Source organism: Chinchilla lanigera, unplaced genomic scaffold (genome assembly GCF_000276665.1).
Source record: "Chinchilla lanigera isolate Chin_1 unplaced genomic scaffold, ChiLan1.0 scaffold00026, whole genome shotgun sequence".
NCBI classification, from domain to species: domain Eukaryota; kingdom Metazoa; phylum Chordata; class Mammalia; order Rodentia; family Chinchillidae; genus Chinchilla; species Chinchilla lanigera.
This window is the reverse complement of record NW_004955427.1, coordinates 1,996,121-2,017,446: the sequence shown is the minus strand read 5'-3', so window position 1 is coordinate 2,017,446 and position 21,326 is coordinate 1,996,121. Positions and strand designations below refer to the sequence as shown.

At 38.7% G+C, this 21,326-nt stretch overlaps 1 protein-coding gene across 1 annotated transcript in view; it reads right to left on the bottom strand.

Annotated features, from left to right (window-relative positions):
* The window catches only part of LOC102021900 (transmembrane protein 45A-like), a 45,818-nt gene extending 28,652 nt beyond the window's left edge, over nt 1-17,166 (bottom strand). Inside the window, exon 1 of the mRNA XM_005386297.2 lies at nt 17,031-17,166. Coding sequence (XP_005386354.1) covers nt 17,031-17,060 — 30 coding nt within the window. The 5' untranslated portion in view covers nt 17,061-17,166. The remainder of the gene's footprint in view (nt 1-17,030) is intronic.
* Nucleotides 17,167-21,326: the final 4,160 nt, after the last annotated feature.

Genomic DNA, 21,326 nt, shown 5'->3' with positions numbered 1-21,326 from the left:
AAATCAGTGTGGAGATTCCTCACAAAACTAGGATTAGAAGTGCCACTTAACCCAGCTATTCCCCTTCTGGGTATTTTTCAAGAATTAAAAACATCATACCACAGTGGTATATGTGCACCCATGTTTATAGCAGCACAATTTGTTATAGCTCAATCTTGGAAACAACCAAAATGCCCATCAATTGAGGAATGGATAAAAAGATGTATTTTTGTACAATAGAGTACTGCTCAGTTATAAAAAAGATAAACTCAAGGCCTTTGTAGATAAATAGATGCAACTAGAGACCTTACTCAAATAAGTGAAATAAATCGTACCCATATATGTAAACATCATATTTTCTCCCTGGTATAGGAACCTAAAAGAGTAAGTAAAACTCAAAATATACAATAGATGATGTGAAAGGGAAAGAAATTGCTTAAAGGAAAGAAATACTGGGATGAGGGAAAGAAGAAAAAAGTAAGAAGAAGGCAAAATACACATGTATATAGAAGAATAGCTGGGATAACTGTACTGCTGATGTCTGGTGGTATGCTGAAAGGAAAAGTTAATGCTTAAATTTTTTTACATTCTGACCAACTTTGCATGCTTATATCTGATAATCTGAGCAACTGATCTGAAGACAACAATTTGCAATGGAAAAACCATTGGTGAATTCCTACCATCTTGTCTAGTGAAACTCTGTATTATCTGTAATATTTTATCTAATAATTTTTTATTCTCTTTAATGGTTTGAACATTCTTACATCTGACAATCTGAGCAATGTAGTTGAAAGTAACAATATGTAATATAACAACCATTGTTATTTCCTATCATTTTGTTCTGAAACCCCGTATCACTTTTAATATTCTTATTTTGTTTTGTTTATGTGTGTGATGTTGGTATGCTGCTATTGTTCTTTTTTTCTTTTACTACACTCTTTAAAATAAAAAATTAAAAAAGAAAATTACAGTACTCTGAAAAGGGAGATTAAAGAGGATATTGAAAACAGAAAGGTATCCCTTGCTCATGGATAGGAAAAACCAACATAGTGAAAATGGCCATACTTCCAAAATTGTTATACAGATTTAATGCAATCCTGATCAAAAGATCATTAGCACACCTCACAGAAGTAAAGAAAATACTCCTAAAATTCATCTGGAACCAGAAGAGACCTAGAATAGCAAAGACAAGCCTAGGCAGCAAAGACAATCCCTGACTTGAAATTATACTACAAAGCTACTGTGATAAAATCATCATGGTACTGGCAAAACATAGAGAACATAGACCTAAAGTCCAGTGGAACAGACTAGAAGATGTAGACACAACTACAAACACACTCAGCCACCTTATCTTTGACTAAGATGCCAAATATATTCACTGGAAGAAAAATAGCCTCTTTAATAAATGGTGCTGGAAAAATTGGCTCTGTACATGCCAAAGACTAAAACTAGATCCATATCTATCACCTTGCGCTAAAATAAAGTGAAAGTGGATCAAGATTTAAATATTAAACCTACCAGAAGAGAAACTAGGTTGAAATCGTGTTCCATTGATCCCTGGGTGTGTTTTTTCTTTTCTTTTGCATGTAACACACTGTCTTTATCACAGTACCTTTATAGTATAATTTCAAGTCAGGGATTGTGATGTCCTCCGCCTTTTCTTTGTTGCCTAGAATTGCCTTTGCTAATCTAGGTCTCTTCTGGTTCCAAATGAATTTTAGGGTTGTTTTCTCTAATTCTGTGAGATATGCTGTTGGAATTTTGATCGGAATTGAATTAAATCTCTATAATAGTTTTGCAAGCATGGCCATTTTCACTATATTTGCTCTTCCTATCATACAGGAAGGATGTCTTTCCATTATCTTATATCATTTTCAGTCTCTTTTTTCAGAGTACTGTTGTTTCTAATGTAAAGTTCTTCTACTTCTTTCCTTAGATGATTCCCAGTTATGTCATTTTTGCAGATGCTATTGTGAAAGGTATTGTTTCCCTAACTTCTCTATCAGTGAGTTTGTTATTTGCGTACAGGAAGCTATTAATTTTGAGTGCTGACTTTGTATCCAGCTATGCGAATGAATTTGCTTCTTAACTATATAAGTGTTTTGGTGGAGCTTTTGGGATTTTTTCTATGTAGAGTATCATGTCATCCACTAATAACATTAGTTTAACTTCTCCCTTACCTACAGTTGTTTCTTTTATTCCTTTCTCTTCTCTAATTACTTCGGATAAAGTTTCCAGAACTATGTTAAATAAGAGTGGAGACAATGGAAATACTTGTCTTGTTTCTGACTTTAGAGTGGAAGCTTTCCAGTTTTGTTCATTTAGCATGATATTAGCTGTTGGTTTGTCATAGACGACTTTTATGAGATTGAGAAAGAGACCATCTATTCCAATTTTGTGTAGGGTTTTATCATGAATGGGTGCTAGACTTTGTTAAAAGCTTTTTCTGCATCTATTGAAATGATCATATGGGTTTTTTCTTTGTCCTTGACTCTCTTAATATGGTGTATTTATTGTTTTACATATGTTGAACCATCCCTGCATCCCTGGGGTGAATCCACATTGGTCATCATGTATCATCTTCTTGATGATTTGCTACATTCTGTTTGCCAGTATCTTACTTAGGATTTTTCATCTATGTTCTTTAGGGAAATTGGCCTGTAGTTCTCTTTCCTACTTGGGTCTTTCTCTGGTTTTGGTGTCAGGATAATGCTTGCTTCCAGGAATGAATTTTGAAGTATCGCTTTCCTTTCAATTCTGTTAAAGAGTTAGGGAAGTAGTGGTATTAGACATCTCTAAATTTCTTGCAGAATTCAGCAGGGAATCCTTCAGCATCAGGGCTTTCCTCTGTTGATACGTTTTTAACTATGCCTCCAATTTCATTGATTGATATTTGTTTTACCTAGTATTATTAATATCTTCTTAATTCAGCTTTAGTAATTCATGTGTATACAAGAATCTGTCCATTTCTTTTGCATTACTCATCTTATTAGAATACAAATTCTCCAAGTAGGTATAAATGATTTGGATTCTGTAGGATGTGTGATGATTTCACCTTTTTCATTCCTCAATGCATGAATTTAAGTCTTTTCTTTCCTTTTTTTGATAAGGTTAGCTAAGGGCTTGTTGATTTCACTTACTCTCCAAATAACCAACTATTCAATTAATTGATTGTTTGTATTATTTCATTAGTATCTATTGCATTAATTTTTCCTCTGCTCTTTATGATTTCCACCCTCTTATGAGCTTTGGATTTGGCCCACTCTTCTTTTTCTAGAAGTTTGAGGTTCAACATTAAATTGTTCATTTGAGCTTACCCTGTTTTCCTAATATGAGTATTCACTGAAATAAATTTCCCTCTTAGGACTGCTTTTATTGTGTCTTATAAGGTCCTCTGTGTTGTATTATCATTACCATTTAATTGTAGAAGCAGTCTAACTTCTTCTTTAATTTCATCTATGGCCCATTGGTTGTTTAGGTTGGTATTATTTAATTTCCTCATGTGTTTATGAAGTTCTTGTAGTTTCTTTTGCATTGATTTCCAATTTCATTGCATTATGGTTTAATAATATATGTTAGATCATTTCAATTCCTTTCCATTTACTTAAGCACATTCTATGATATTTTATAGGGTCTATTTTTGAGAACATCCCATGTGTCATTGAGAAGGATGTGTATTTTGATGTTTTGGGATAGAACACTCTGTAGACATCTACTAAGTTCATTTATTCAAAAGTTTGGTTCAGTTCTAATATTTTATGGTTTTTTGTCTAAGTTTATCTATCTGTTATAAACAATGGGAAATTGAGATCCCATGATACAATTATATTACTGCTTATTTCATCTTTCATATCCATTCTTTTTTTATATAGTTGGGTGCACTGGTATTTGTTGAAAATATATTTATGCTTGTTACTTCCTCTTAGAATGTTTCCTTTACTATGGAGGACCACCTGGGTGACTGTCCTTGAAGGAGAAGCAATTGTCCCATTTTGGCTGCACCTGACCCTATTTCCATGCACTGATTTGTACAGAGCTGGCTAGTACTTATCCCTTCAATTGGCTTTAAGCAATGCATATTGGTCTAGCTGAGGTGCTGATGGCAGTCTTTGGAGAAGACAGGTGAGTTTCCCCGGACCACCACCCAATGTTCCCTTGTGTGAGCCTAGAAGAGATGACATGAACAGCCAGTCCTCTAAACCTTCAGAGTGGGGCCATGACTTCCCGGGGCTTGAAAGATTACACATTAGAGCTAAAGCACCGACCCCAAAACATTAGATACTACCTCAACTGTGTTATGCAGATTACTGTTTGTGCACAGCCTTCTCTCTGCATAAGGCAGAGGTGATCTCAGGCCTCCTACCTAGCCCAGCTCATGGCACTGACCTACTTCCTGCCATTCTCACAGTCACTGATCCTCAAGCCACTCCTTTCTTCTTGAATGACTACAACCTGTGTTCAGCCTTGAGTCAAAGCCTTTCTTCTAGATGGTCATCACTGTGGCTACATTTAGGACCCCTCGGCTCCCCATAACCACGAATATGCCAGTGTCTTCACTCTCATCATGGGTTGCGCTGGAAGTGGTAGATTGGAATTAACTCACTGGAATTCCAAGAATTTTTCATGGGATCACAAATGTAAACTTCCTGGGCCACAATGAGGACCAAGAAGGGCTCTCTGTACTTTACATGGTTGTAGTGACATTCTTTGTCTCTCTTAATCAGTCTTGGCTTGAAATTTATGTTGTCCATGAATAGAATAGCTACCCTGCTGTTTTCTGGTTCCCGTTACATGGAGTATTGTTTTCCAACCTTTGATATTCAGTCTATGAATTTATTTTTGAATTAAATGTGTCTCTTGCATTCAGCATATTGTTCAATCTTGCTTCTTGATCCATTTTGCCAGTCTGTTCATTTGGTTGGTAATGGAAAGCATTAGCATTGATGATTATAACTGATATATATTGACCGATCCTTGTCATGTCATTTTCCTGTTGTTGGTTCCCTTTTTTTCTGCTCTGTTTAATTGTTGACCTTGCCTAGTGGTTTCCTTCTGTTGAGGTTCATGAAGTTTTAGTCCTGTTCACTCTTTCTAAAATGTCCCTCAGAATATTTTGGAGTGCTGGTTTGGTGTTCATGAGTTTCCTCAGGTGTTCTTTGTCATGAAAGTATCTTATTTTTCCATTGTTATGGTTTGCGTCTGTGTGTCCCCCAAAGCCTCATGTGGTCATGGGGCAGGCTTTTAGAGTTTGATTGATTATGGGTGTGAGAGCTACACCAGCCCTGGGGTGGATAATTTGCATATGTAAGGGAGAGGAAGAGGCTGCTTGGGGCATTCCTCCCTTTTAGTGCTTGTTGATTCTGCTGTGTTCTGCCGCCTTGAGCTGTAGCCCTCTGCCATGTGCCACTGTGCCTTGTAACATGCCATGTATGGACTGAAACCTCCACAAACTGTAAGCAAAATAAACCTTTCCTTCCTTAACTTTGGGCATCAAGTACTTTGTCTCAGCAACGAGAGAAAAGTAACCAAGATATCCATCAATGTTAAAAGATAGTTTTGAAGGGTACAACAATCTGGGTTGGAGGTTGTTTTTTAGGACTTAAAATACCTCACTCTAAGGTGTCCTTGACTTGAGGGTTTGTGTTGAGAAGTCAGCTATGATTGTGATGGGCTTTCCTTTACAGGTGATTTGTTTCTTTTTCTCTAAAAGCTTTTAATATTTTATTCTTGTGTTGAATTCCTGTAATCTTGACTATGGTATGCCTGGATGTAGATTTTCTAACATGGCTAGGTGGAATTCTTTATGTCTCACTTATGTGTGTGTCAAATTCTTTTTCCCTGCCAGGGAAGTTTTGTTTTTCTTCTTTCCATCATCTTGCAGCTGCTGGATTGATTTCTCATGACACCTTGCTATTTTTAAGAAATCTTTCTTTTCTTTTCTTTTCTTCTCTTTTCTTTTATTTTCTTTTTTTTTTCCTGTACCAGGAATCAAACTCAGGACCTCACACTTGCCAGGCAGGCACTTGTGCCACTGAGCTATATCCCTGGCCCAGAAATCTTTCTTTTCATGGTTGCTAACTGTAAGCCTGTTTTCTGTGTCTGAGATCCTGTCTTCACAGTGGCTCATTGTGCTGTAGATGCTTTTGATGGAACTTTTATTCTCTTGGGTATCTGCTTAAATCTGTTTTATGGATTCCATTTCTTTCCTATATGGGGCATTCATGGCATCCATCAGTTTCTTAAGCTCCTCTTTTTATCTGTATCTGCTTTAGAGTCATTAAGCATGATTTTCACTGTGGACACCATCTCTGTAGTTATCTGAGAAATTATTTCTGATTTGGTATTTTCTAGAACCTAATTTAACTGTTTTGCTGTTACTTCAGAGAGGCCAGGTGAGTAACTTTCGATTCTCCCACCTCACTGCCCTGTGGGTTTACCTTTGGTGAACTGGATGTCTGGGGTTGCATCTTGTTTAAGCATCTTCTCCTTTTGTGTTTCTTTTTCTTTTAGTTAAATTTCTGGGCTGATGCTTGTAAATTTCCTATGATGAGTTGCTTTATTGTTAGTATATAGAACCTCTAGGAAATGGCTACTTCTCAGAGGTGTCTTCAAGGTATTGCTGTTTGGGGGGTTTTGAGTCTGTTGCAAGATCCTACCTCTTCTTATTTTGGATGAGAAGTGGCTAGCTGCTTGGGCCTGCCCCTGGTTCTTTGGCACTGACCTGCAGTTTTTTCTATGATCCTTAGGCAAACTCAGTCTTGGAATATCAGGAAGAACAACTCATTAGAACAATTATATCACTTTGGCTAAAGTGGTCAATCATCAATAACAATAACATCAAATACAGCCTAGAAAATGACAAACTGAGGAAACCATTAATTTGCCACCTTTAACCATATGAGCAAGAATTGTGGTTATATAATAAAATCTAAAACAAACAGAAAATGATATGCAATAAATAAGTCCTTACTATGTCAATTTTGCCCTCAGGGGAGAAAATTTAAAAGGTGTTATGGAAAAAATGGAGAGGTAGAAGAGAGGAAGAGATTAGAGGCAAGGCTGGAGGACAAAGGTGGATCACACAAACTTTGTGAAACTGGTACAGAAGACAGGAGGGAAAGAGCAAAGGAATAAAAAAAGGAAGAACACAATAGAACAATAACCACAAAGAAGCTAGAAACCACATTCACACTTATATAAAACAATATCAAACAATAAAGGAGAAAAAAATAAAACAAAAAAGAAAAAAACAAGATAAGGGGACAGAGGGGAAAAAAAGGCCACTTCTAAGTTTGTCTCTGCTGTCAGTGCATGTTCTATGTGCTTGAACTCAGCTGTGAGACACTAGATGAACCCAGCAGCTATTCTGAGTTCTGAGCTCAGTTTGCCTCTCTCCAAGATGGCTCCTGGTTAGTTGTTCTCTCCCATGGGAGGACAGAGCCCTCAGCACTCACTCCCAGCTAGTGCAGTCCTTCACATCCACTGCTCCCTCTCATTGCTGCATCCCTCTGTGGAGGCCTCTGGTGTTACAAGCAGTCACCATGTGTCCTGAGGTTTGAATCACTCCTCCCACACAGTGAGTCCTGACTCAGGAGAGAAGGCTTCACTGGCTACCTCTTTCTTCTTCACTGAAGTTTTCCTCTTTGCTCTCCCTGTGGGCTTCAATTCTTGCTTCAGATCCTTGCTGGGTCCAGAGGACCCACTTCTCTCCTTCTTGTCTTCCTTGCATTGCTGTATTCCAAGGTCTGGATGACAACTGTCAGAGAGGCTCTTTCTCTGGTGCTTAGCACTCTGTCATCTTCCCAAAAGTCAGACAATAGCAACTATTATGAAAAACTGTATTCCAACACATCAGAACATTTGAAATAATGGACAGATTCTTAGACCCATTTCTGATAGCCAGCATCATTCTGATCACAAAACTAGACAAAGGCCCACCTAAATACCAATTTCATTAATGAATGGAGGCAGAAATCATTAATGGGATATTGGCAAATAAAATATAATAAATTATCAAAGGGTCATACATCATCACTAAGTAGGTTTCATTACAAGGCTGCAAGGATGGTTCAACATACACAAATCAATAAATGTAGTACACCACATAAACAGAACCAAGGACAAAAACCATATGATCAACACTCATTCATGATAAAAACTCTGAATGAAACAAATATAAAAGGATCATGCATGAACATGATAAAAGCCATTTATAACAAACAAAAATATCCATCATCATAAGTGAGGAAAACTGAAAATTTTCCCTCTAAATTCAGAAACAAGACAAGGATGCCCATTATCATCCCTTCAGTTTAATATAGTACTTAAAGCAATAGCCAGAGCAACAAGTCAAGAGAGACAAATAAAAGGGTTACATATAGGGAAGAGTCAAATTATCATTATTTGTATATGACATGACCCTCTACATAGAAAACCCAAAAATATTCCATCAAAAGTCTTTTAGAATCGCTAATGAAATGAAATACTGCAATGTAGCATCACAAAAAATCCACACACAAAAATCTAGTGTTCCAGTACACCACGGATGAACTCACCAAGAAAGAAATTAGAAAAACAATACCATTCACAATTGCATCAAGAAACATTAAATACCTAGGTATTAACCTAACTAAAGAAGTAAAAAATCACCACAAAAAACTATAGTACTCTGAAAAAGGAGATAGACAAGGACATCAGAAAATGAAAAGACACACCCTGTTCCTGGATAGGCAGAACAAATATTGTCAAAATGGCCATTGTTCCCAAACTGAAATCTAGATTTAACACAATCCCAATCAAAATACCTCCACAGGTATTCCTGTGCTTTCTACACAGAACTAGAGAAAACAACACTAAAATTTATATGCAACCAGAAGGGACCCAAATAACAAAAGCAATCTCAGAGATTAAGAGCAAAAGAGGAAGCATCACAATACCTGATTTCAAGTTATGCTAAAAGGTTACAGTGATAAAAACGGCATGATATTGGCACAAAAACAGACATGTTGGTCAATGGAACAGAATGGAGGATGCAGAAACAGCCCTAGACATATTTGCCTCTTTGATCTTTGATAAAGAGACCACAAATATATGTTAGAATAAAGACAGACACTTTAGCAAATGGTCCTGGGATTATAGGCTATCCATACGCAGATTTAATCTAGTCCCATATCTTTCACCATGTACTAAACTAAAATCAAAATATATCAAAGATCTAAATATTAAAATAAAAACACTTAACCTCCTGGAAGATAAAATAGGTAAAACTCTTGAAGTCATTGGTGTAGGCAAGGACTTTCTATGAAGAACCCCAATTGCACAACAAATAAAAGCAAAAATCAACAAATGCAGTTATATCAAATTAAAAGCTGCACAACAAATAAAACAATTAACAGAGTGAAAAGACAACCTACAGACTAGAAAATTTTATTTGCAAACTATTCCTCAGACAGAGGACTAATATCTAGAAAATATAAAGAACTCAAAAAATTAAACTCCAGGGGCTGGCAATATAGCTCAGGGGCACAGCATGCTGCCTGCCAAGCATGAGGTCTTGAGTTTGATTCCCAGCACCAAAAAACAAAATTAAACTTTCACAAATGATCCAGTCAAAAATGGACAAGTGAAATGAATAGACGCTTCATAGGAGAAGAAGTACAAATGGCTAGTATACACATGAAAAAATGTTCAACATCCCTGTCCATCACAGAATTGCAAATTAAACCTACAGTAAGATTTCATCTTATGCCATAAAGAATGGCAAACATCAAGAAAGGCGATCAACAAGAAATCAAATAATAACAAATGCTGGCATGACCATAGTGAGAAAAGAACCCCTCTACATTGTTGGTGAGAATATAAACTAGTATTTTAGAATTCAATATGGAGATTTCTCAACAAACTGAAAATAGAAATGTCCTTTGACCCAGCTTTTCCCCTTTTAGATATCATCCTCCAAAGACATAAAAACATCATATTATGGAGACACATGAAGACTAATGTTTATAGCTGCACCATTCATAATAGCTGAGTCTTAGAAGTGGCCTATATGTCCATCAACAGAGAAATGGATAAAGAAAATCATTTTTATATATATATATATATGTGTGTGTGTGTGTATATATATATATATATATACACACATATATATGCATACTACTCAACTATAACTGTTCTGAAAACTTACATTTCAAAAAGCTTGGATAATGTAAAAGAAATGGATACATTTGTAGACCAATATGACTTACCAAAATTTAACCTAGAGGATATAAAATATCTAAACATATCAATAAAAATAATGAGATTAAAACAACAATATAATGTCTCCCAACAAAGAAAAGCCAAGAATCAATGAGTTTAGTGCTCAGTTTTACCAGACCTTTAAAGAAGAATGTCAATGATATACAGAATTTCCCACAGAATAGGAAGGGAGAGAATGCTTTCTAATTGAAGCCAGTATCACTTTGATACCAAATTGAGATATGTATTCAATGATAAAAGATAACTACAGATCATTTTGATAAACAGGGGTGCAGAAAGTCTTCATAAGATTCTTGAAAACATAATTTAACAACACATTAAGATTACACAACATAATGAAGTTAGTTTTACCCCAGGGATGTAAGTATGGTTTGACATACACAAATCCATCACTGTATTAGCCCCCTGGCCCAGCAACTTCTTCATCTCCTTGACTAGGACCAAGGATTTAAAAATTACATCATTATTTCAAAAGATGTAGAAAAAAGCTTTGGACAAAATTCAATATCACTTCAAAATAAAAAATCTTAAAAGACATAGACTTAGAAGGATCTTTACTTAAAATAATAAAAGCCATATATCTTAAATCCACATCCAGCAACATACTGAATGGCCAAAACTACAAGCATTTCCTCTGAAATCCAAAGTGGCACACGTGTGTCCCTTCTCCCTTCTCATTACCCTCATTCAATATAGCACTTGAGATCTTAGCCAGAGAAATCATTCAAGAGAAAGAGATAAAAAGATATAAATCAGTAATGACAAATTTGTATTATCCCTATTTGCAGATATGAATCTATTCCTAGAAGATGCTAAAAAAAAAATACTAGAAGACTTTTAGATGGGATAAATATAGCAAAGTGACAGGATACAAGAGTCAACAGCTTAGGCCTGCCTACTGAGTTGTGAATAAACCAAAATTGCATCGCAAATTTTGTTCATGTTACTAAAACATGGTTTAGTCACCTCTGATGAGCAAACAGAAAAACTGTACATGTTTAGTCATGCTGTAGAAAATCAGTCTTTGTAAGTGTTTAATTTTGTGAGCACCTCTGTGCTCAAACATTTTGTGCCATCAGCCAGAATCATCCTTGTCAATCTAATAACAGATTAGATCCAAGAAAACTTATGAAAGATGATTTCAGTATTCCCTCTGGCTCAGCAATTTCTTTATCTCCTTGATAATGTTCAGTCCTTTTATTTAAGACTTCTGTTCCGCCAGACTACTATTACATAAGCATCAACAACATTTATGTTTGGGATTTTCCTTTCTATACTTGCTTTTTTTTATTTTATGGAAAAAAGTTAAAACAAAATTTCATAACAAGCTGATAGGAGAATAACAATAGTTAATACATTGCATATTATTATCTTTAAAGTAGTTACTCAGAGTACAAAACATGGGCATAAAAAAATCCTCCAGTCAGTGCAAGTGCAAACCTTCCTTTTCTATGAACTGCGAGAGTCACAGACCACAACACCAACCATTGAGATCAAAGTGGTGAGGGTAGGGTGAGGTGCAGAAACACAAACATTCACCACCATAACTTTATAAAATAAACCTTCAAATTCCCCACTGTGAGTAGGTGAGAAAATTCCACCCAACAAACTGTAGTTTAATCTTCAGGTTTTCTTTCCAATCTTTTAAAAACAAAAATTCTCTGGCCCTTAACACTCACTGTGAAAGTGTGTGTGTGTGTGTGTGCATGTGTGTGTGTTTACACAGGTCAGCCTTGAGGTGTAAAAGAACTGCAATGTGACTATCCATTCAAATGGGCTGCTTCTTTTTTTTTTTTTTTTTTTTTTTCAGTACTGGGAATAGAACTCACGACCTCGCGCTTACCAGGCAGGCGCTGCGCCGCTGAGCTAAATCCCCAGCCCCCAAATGGGCTGTTTCCTTGGCTTTGTCATAGTATTCTGCAAGATTTCAAAAATATTTTTATTTTACATTCAAAAACAAAAATCCTAGGATATCACATTTATAGATTAATAAAAGAATTAATCTATGCCAGCTTTACCTTGCATCCTGACTGATAAATGGAGTGAGGAACTACATGGGGAAAAATTGAGATAGACTCCTATATTCCAGTTCTGCTAAAATCAAGCCCAGCTGACAAAAAATGTAGAGTTTCATAGGACACCATATTCCTTGGAAAATGCTCTGATGCTAGTACAGGAAAAGAAAGGGTCTGTTGAGGTAAGGTCTCTTTCTCCCCAAGCCACCTTTACTACCCCCATATTCAGCACTGAAGTTTTTATTTTAGCCTAAAGCAATCACCAATTAAGATTTTGCACCTACCTCACAGAAAGTGAAGTATACACATTCATGAAAAAAACCAACATCCATTGAGATAAACAGAAAAGAAGAGAACCAGTAAGTAACTCCAGTCCTGCCACTGTGAGATATGCATCCATAAGACCAAGATTCCCTGGGAAATTTGAACAGAGTCTTATGTCTTTTCACAGAGACCTGAAAAGTTCCCCCAAAGTGTGTCCATGATCAGCATTGACAGCAGCATAGACATGAGACCCAGATTTCCATATGTGGCCCTACAGAACTTGGCCATGCTATGAATACTGAGGGAAGAGAGGCCACAGTTAGCAACAAAAACATGGGCACAGCCATCAAAGTACAGGATACCCAGTGTATTTTTGTTTATTCACATTTTAATAAGCACCCTATGTTGTATCTGGCAACCTATGAATGACTTCAATGGAATAATGACATTGCAACACATAAAAACAAGTGTCCTGGTTGATTGTGTCCAGATTCCAGCCTGGCAGTGACACTATGACTTTGCTGACTTATAACCAAGGAGCTGTCTACTCCTGGACTATGACAGGGAAATGAGAAAATTTTATTGGTGTTGAGACACTCTGCTCCCATTGTCTGGGACAAGAAATTACTGACAGCAGAGGCTGCTGTGTCCAAGGGGTGAAGTTAGGTTGGCAGACTCTTCCTGCTTGCTCCTACAAGAGCAAGGAAAACACTGGAAACTGAAGCTCTGCCTAGAAATCTAGAAGTTACACGTCTCTCCAGGGTGCATGCAGTGTGTGCAATGCAGGATCCTTGAGGTTATGTGCGTGAGCACTGAACATAGACGAGCAATGTTGAAAAGCACATGAGTGACAGAACAGAAGGTGCTGCTTTCCACAATCTGGCAGAGACAGCAAAGAGAGGATCCCAACTATTCATTCTTCACCTGTCACCTCCTCTCACTCACTGAAGCACGGTCCTAAAGGAAAACAAAATTATATTTTGTCCTCCCAAATAATTACTGTTTTGATAAGCCAAGTTGGGGAGATCTCAGCCAATAAAAAAGAGGCAGGAAGAGGCAGTGACAGGCATTCCCATGGTAAGAACAAGGGACAGCTGTCTGAAGATGTGTCTAGGCCACTGCAGAGAAGCCCTCATTTTGCCCCCGACAAATTCCAGCGGAGTCTAAGCCACCTGAGTTATCCAATGGCCTAAGACCAGGACGTAATCTTGCTAAAATACCTGCCCGATTCCATGATTACTTTTGAAATATTGGGGCTGGGGATGTAGCTCAGTGGCACAGCTCCTGCCTGGCAAGCATGAGACCCTGAGTTCAACTCCAAGTACAAAAAAAAGCATATAGCTCAGCCCCTGCATGCTTCCCAGTATCATCATAGCCCCCCAAAGGTGATGGCAACAGCTCTGTATGTTTCCTCATCTTGATTTCTTCTGTCCTTTTTTTCATCATTGTGCTCACACCACTGTTTTCCCCTGAAATCTATTTAATTTCTTTTAACTTCAAGACTTTTACTTTCCCTCCTCTGGGTCTGTAACAAGACAGGTGCTAAAACACAGTTATTCGTGGACCTAACCAGGAGTTGAGAACAAGCCCCTACCTGCTCCCAGCAATCAGAGCTGAGGGGCAGCCTCCAGCAGGGTCTCTGTCTGCCTCTCCAGGGGGATGTGGGCAGCTGCGCCTGGGAGCACCCACCTCAGGGCCAGGTTTGTGGCTACATTTCAATCAGCAGACACAGAGGGAAGTAGCCAGAGGTGCTGGACCAGACAGGCTGGGGACAAACCCATCTGCCAGAGCATCTCGTCCTTCTTGCTTGTGAACTCATTGCAAAAGAAATTAAAATTCCTTAAGCATCCTGTCTTTCTTGCTTGTGAGCCCATTGCAAAAGGAATTAAAATTGCTTACGAAGATAAATAGAGTTGGCAACGTAAGACAAAGGTGAATAAGAAGTGGGAAAATGAAGGCGGCAGATCTTCTAGATTGGGGATGGGAAAACCTGGCAGCCACTGCGTGCTGTCTGCCTTCGCCGTGCCACACCCTCACTCTGCTCTTCTTCACCTCTCCCACGGATCCTGCCTCTCTCACCAAGACCAGCGAAGTCAATGGCAAATTCTGTCCTTGCTCACCGGAGCCACGAGGCAAATTTCACAGAGGTCAGCACTGCCACCTCTAACAAAAACTCTCCCCTTGTTTTTCCGTTCAAGTGGGTGATCCTTTCTGTATCCTCCGGACCTCCTGGTTTTGTAAAGCTGAGGCACACCAGTGATCCATTTTCTTAAAAAAATTATTTCCTTTTCATCTGTTCTGAATGTCGAGGGATTCATTGTACTTTGCAACTTGAAATTCTGTTCTACCAGTATCCCAAAATGCTTACCTGACTGAAGTCTTCCCGAGAGCTGCATAGACTCCTTGGTCCCCAGCCCACTGAGCTTTTGTTGGTTTAGGGGTTTTTGCTTGTTTTTGCTTTACTTTTTGAGACAGGGTCTCACTCTGTCATTCAGGCTGGTCTTAAGCTCAGTATGTACCCCAAGCAGGCCTTGAACTTACACCAATACTGCCTCAGCCTCCTGAGTGCTGTGATTACAGGCATGCACCACCACAACCAATCCCACTGGGCTTTTGCACTCAGATATCTAACATACATCTCAAACTCAGAGCTGTCCAAAGCATAGTTCCAAAAGTCCCCAAATAGATGTACTCTGCCATAGTCTTCCACACTTAATGACAGTTTCGGCTTCCTGATTACCCCCAAGATTTTAGACACCCTTGGTTTCCCTTTCTGTCGCTTCCCACACCAAACACAACAGAAAATTTAGTTGGTTCTCCTGAAATGTGCTCAGGATAAAGTCCCTTCTCACAACCTCTATGGAACCAATCTGGTCCAGGCTGAATTCACTCGATAATGGACTCCCAGCTGCACCCTGTTTGTGCCTCTGCTCTGCTCTAAGTATTTGTAATATAGGAGTGTTTGTGGCATGAGCCTGTGCTGTCCTTTTACCATAAATCAGGCCCACACCCTCCTAAGAGACATGTACCCATAACAGGTTAGTCCCATCAATTCCCCAACCTCTTCTCTTCAGACTCTGCAGAAAGACACACTGACTGTCCTGCTTTCCCTTGACACACAAGGCTCACCTCCACCTTCGAGTCTCCGCACTTCGTGCTTCTCCCACTTGAAATGCTCTTTGCTTTTGTTTTCCCTAAGGTTATGATCAAACATCACTTTGTCCGTGAAAGCTGGTTGTATCCCCTATTTTAAATTGTCTCAATAACATCTCCACTTTTCCTTATTTATTTTCCTTGTACTACATACTTTTTAATACACTGCATAATTTACTGACTTAGTGTGTTTACTGACTTATTGCACCGCTCCTTTGCTAGAACAAATAAATGATCCACAAATCCTGCTCCCTGAAGGAAGAATTTTTTCTATTATTCTTCATTACTTAATCTTTGCCCTTCATACTGTGCTTAGCATATAGTACTGTTTCAGTATATAAATTTTGGGAGAGGAAAGCATAGATAGATACTTAAAGTGGGTGGCAGGCATTAGGCTTTAGCCGCTGGACCACAAAGGGAAAATCACAGAGAAGAAAAGAAATCAATTCAGCAGTAAACACACATATTCCAACATATATTCTGCCTCTATAACTACAATATGAGATACTAACATAAAATGAAATTAGTTCCACAGAATTCTTAGAATTAGGCTAGTTTTAGCTTTGGCTCAAACAGCTACGTCTCACAACAAACAGGGTAGGAAGACACTTGTGACTGCAGGAGTCAAGAATGATAGGCCATGAGCCCAGGGGGAGGAGCAGAGGGCTAAAGGAACAGCTGACAAACTCAAGACAAGCAGGTCTATTATCCTTATACCAAGCAACAGGCACTGTATTAGGTTCTTTTACTAACATCTCACAAATCCTTGCCACTGTGTATTTGATACTGCTCCTTACCTACAAATAAACTAAAGTTTTAAAAAGTTACACTCACAGTACTACAACTACACAACGTGATCAGGATTCAGTCTAGATCTCCGTGAATCAAAAATTCTTGCTCTTTCTGTATTATCAAACTCAAAAATAAATGACACACATAGCTTTGAGTGTTTCAGCTCAGTGACTATTTACTCATTCATCTTGCAGGAGATCAAGTGTCTTAGAACTGAAACGACAGGGATAAGAATGGAGCAGATAAATCTGAGGCTTTGTTTCTTACTAATGTCGACATTTCTGCAATAAAGAATAGGTGAGCCTACAATTACCCTAAGTGGGAGGCTGAGGCCGTAGGATTGCCAGTAAGACCACCCTGAGCAACTTAGCAAGACCCTGTCTCAAAATTAAAAGGGAAGAGGATAAAGTTCAGTGTCATAGGACCCTTTGGTTTGAGCTCCATTAGCACAAAAGAAAGAAAAGGTGAAATTAGACATCATCTTACACTCAGTTTTGCACATATAAACACACACACACACACACACACAACACCAGTAGGAAAACATGGTACAGGGTTAAAACTTACCCCAGCTGTATCTGCCTTCAATTCACCCATGCTCTGAGTGCTGGAGATGTGCCACTAAGCACCTGAGACTCCTGGAAGGAGCTGCTTACTGCTCGAGCAGCCTGCTTACCCAGAATCTGCCTCGGTGGAAGAACTGCTCTTCTCCCACCCACTCACACGTTTCTCTCTGGGAAGCCAACGCCTTCCACCTCCACCCAACCTTCAAAAACCTTGCCCATGGAATAAACTCTGGAAGTAATGCTTGCTGACGTACCAGTCTGATCGGGTTCCCACTGTTCAAGCTCCCAACTTAAAGAGGAAATGTAGATAGGAAGCAGAGAGAGGAGGTCAAGCTTATCTCACAGACTTTAGAACCCTGGTAGGAGAATCGTATTGCTCTGGACCTCACAAATCGTGTAGCTCCTCCTGCCTCTGTGCTTCTCAGTCCTTCCTGCAACAAAAGTGAGAAAATAGAGTCAAGGTCCAGTTGATTAAACTGTTCTTGATTCACCATGTGAAGGTGGACACGGATGAAACGGAGGCCCATTCCCTTAACTGATTTGATGTTCAGTATTCTTTAATAGAATTTTTTTAAAGTCTCTTTCCCCTCTAGGACAACTTACATACTAATTTCGGACCTGCAGTTAAGAGTGATTCATGTTAATACTTGTTCATTGAAAAGAATTCATTTTCCAACTATTCTTGATTGACTTCTCTTTTTTATTTGGTAATCAAATGGTACACCCTCACATTCCTACTAACTTCACTACTAACTTCACTCACCATGGTAGGTCTTATTGAGACCAAGAAATAGTCTCACTGGCAGGCAGGTCAAAAAGGTGAAGCCAGCAGCAATTCTATGAGAATGCATTCTCGTGTTTTCTTAATCTTTGTACGTGCAGCTCAGCTGAGGTGTGCAACCTGAAACATTTATCTGTTGTCCTTATACTGTTAGGGTGCTCCGTGGATCTACCCAGGCTCTAGTACCACCACCTTGTCCACCACCACTTCAGTAAAAATCCACTTATCTAATAAAGTAAACAATTTCTCTGACAAATTTTCCAAATGTGGTTCATTGCTGGGGCCATGAATTATAAAGTGAGTCTAGGAGATGTCTAAAGCTTGTCCTTGTTCTGCCCTTAAGCCAGATTGGAACGGGGAAACTCCCGACTCTTCTTGGTCACAGCTGGCAGCCCTAGGGGTAGTGACTGCTGTGATGCTCACCGGACAAAATAAGACCTGCTGAAGAGAATAAGGCACCTGGGGAAACCACAGTTTCCTCATTGTCACCCTGTCTGTCACCGCTGTTCTTGCAAGAACGCTTTGTTTTCCTTCCTAGCCCGCTGCAGTCGCCATTACTGTCCCGGAAACACCCAGCCCTTCTTCACTCATTCTCCTTGCCTCAGATGTAAAGAATAAATACCCAGGTTCTGGGTGCTTTGTGGGCTTTGTTTCCTCAGAAGAGCTGGTCATCCCAGACCCCTGCCTGCCCCTGAATTTTGCCTCTTTCTCTCCTGCCGCCCCATGTGCCATTACACTTCGCAGTAGATTGGGGACCCACTATAGGAGGCTCCGATAACTGGCATCGTGGAAACGGTCTCAAATTGTTAATAATGATGGGTGCGTTAGAGGTGCAAGCAATCTCAAAGTGGAGATTACCAGAGAAGCTCGCTTAAAGCACGAAATTCTCTGAAAGCATAGCACAGAACTGCTTTCTCCGATCACCAGCGTCGCGGCCTGTTTACAAAAGTTGCTCCGCGCATGTAAGCTAGCCTGCTCCAGACCTCCTCGCCTGAACTGAGAAGACCACAAGAGCCACTTATTTTTATTCTTGTCTTTCATTTGCCATGATCTCAGAATGACCTCAGCTAGTTGCTTCTCAAGCGTATCCGCTGTAAAAAAGAATATCAGACTGTTTGCTCCGATATTTCTTGAAACACTGAAGGATATAATACACTACTTTGGAACAGTGGAAGACAGGACATTTCTAGCAGTCATTTAGTAACTAAAATATTGAAAGCCAAGTCAGGCTATGCCAAACTGAAGGAAGGATAGCACCCTTTAGTTCTTCCTAAAAATTCATTGCTCAGGTTTCTATATTAATGCATGTTTATAGCGCATATAGTGTACAATCATCTTGGGGAGTGCGTACACAAACATAATACAACTTGTTTATCTTTTGATCCGCTTCCTTCACTTCTCCCTCCCTCCTCCTCTAATTCCCTTTCCCATTTTCATTCATATTGCTATCATTAATCTTAGCTCATGCCTGTGGGTATAGTTTTCATATTCACTGAGGTTGTCAGGCTGTTGTACTTAACAAATCTGTATTCTACTTATTTCCCCTTCTCTTCCTCTCACCCCTCATCCTTGAGTTCTTGGTCCCATTCCCATTTCAAAAGATCCATCCCCGGTCTCCTTCTTTCCATTCTTTATTATTCTCTTTATTTGTCCTTTGCCTCACTCACTGAGAATACCATATCGTTTTTCAGCTGATGTGTCTGGTTAATTTCACTTAAAATTATATTTTCCAAGTGCATCCATTTTCCTACAAATGTCAAATATGTCCTTCTTTATATCAGCGTAGCATTCCATTGTGTATAGATACCACACTTTCTTTATCCAACTGTTTGTTGATAGGTGTATAGGCTGCTTTAAGGATTTAGCTATTATGAACTGGGCTGTTATCAACATTGGTATGTATTTATCACTGTAGTATGATGTCTTAAGCTCTTTGGGAAAGATATCTAGAAGAGAAACAACTGGGTCATATGGAATTTCTAATTTTAGTTCTTTGAGAAATCTCCATGCTGACTTCCAAATTATTGTACTAGTTTATATTCTTACCAACAATATATGAGGGTTCGTTTTTTACCACAGCCTTGCCAGCATTTGTTATTTTTTTATTTGCTAATGATGGCCATTCTCTCTGGTATTAGATGGAATCTTGGTGTTCTTTTACTTTGCATTTCTCTAATTACCAGAGATGCTGAACATTTTTCCCAAGTTCATTATTAATGACATCCCATCCCCAAACCTGGAACTACACCCCATGATTCAGCATCGTCAGTGATTTATAAGGCATGGGAAAGAAAATTCAATGTTTAAGTAGTCTAATTGGAAGAGTCAGTGTTATTCATCATAAAATGTAGGGCAGAGCTATTTTACAGTAAGAATAGATGTCTCTCTCAATACTTACTTTGCCAAAGTATCATTTCATGCCCGGATCAGTAAACCTCAAAATCAAAATATGCTTTCAGTTGTACTTTTTCCATTCCTAACATAGCTATATCTTTCAGAACTTGATGAAAAAGTATTGCACTCTCTTAATCTAGGAAAACTGAATAAAGATCCATACGGTGGTACACAAATTCTATTTCCAAACCAAGTATAATATTCAGAGAAACAAAGAGAAGAAATAATCCATTTATCAGAGCTCCTCAGAATGTTGTGTCAATAAGGAACAGGACAGAAAGTTGTTAGCAGGGTAGCACTCACAGGCTTGTGGGGGAAACGGTTTGAAAATACAAGGAGACAAAAGTGGAAACATGTAAACATGAATGAGGTAAAATAAAATGCTCTTGACTTTGTCTCCCATGACTTCACATTCACATCCTAAGTCTCTTCTTGTAGAAAACACAATGCCTATCTGAGAACCAGTCATAACACAGACATTTAGCAGAGCACAAAGCAGTTTTATCTACACACTCCACACTCTCTTATTTATTATGACCACAAAACATAAATAAATAAAAAGCAAATGAGAGTCCAAAGGGAAACCTAGCAACACTCACTACTAAAAACATCAGATTGGCTTTACCAAGTTTCCATACATTCCTCTCCAGAAAGCATAACCTTTCCTTGGTAAGTCTTCCTTATTTGCCTGATGGTGCTAAATGTACCCAGAAGTACAGAAGGCAATTCTCAGTTCATCAGGTAATTCAGAACATTCTCACAGGCACATATTTTTATCTCCTACCTAGCAATACCTTTCTCACTGGACAACATAGAAAAATGAAAACGTCCAATTTGTACTGACTTCAGAGAAAATAGTGATAAACATACACCACAGACTATCTCCTTGTTCTTGTTGTCATTATATGCTATAAGTGAATCTTTCTGGTCATGAAGGCTGCCATGGTGACCATAAGGATACTGACCAGTATCCACTCTAAATCTCCATTCTAAGTACCAAATTCACACTGGTCAACATTGGGAATGGGAGCACAGTAGTCTAACATCAATGATGGAGACATTCCTACCTAGTTTCCCAAGTGATTTCCAATCTCTTCCTTTAAAGTACAACCTGGATTCCAA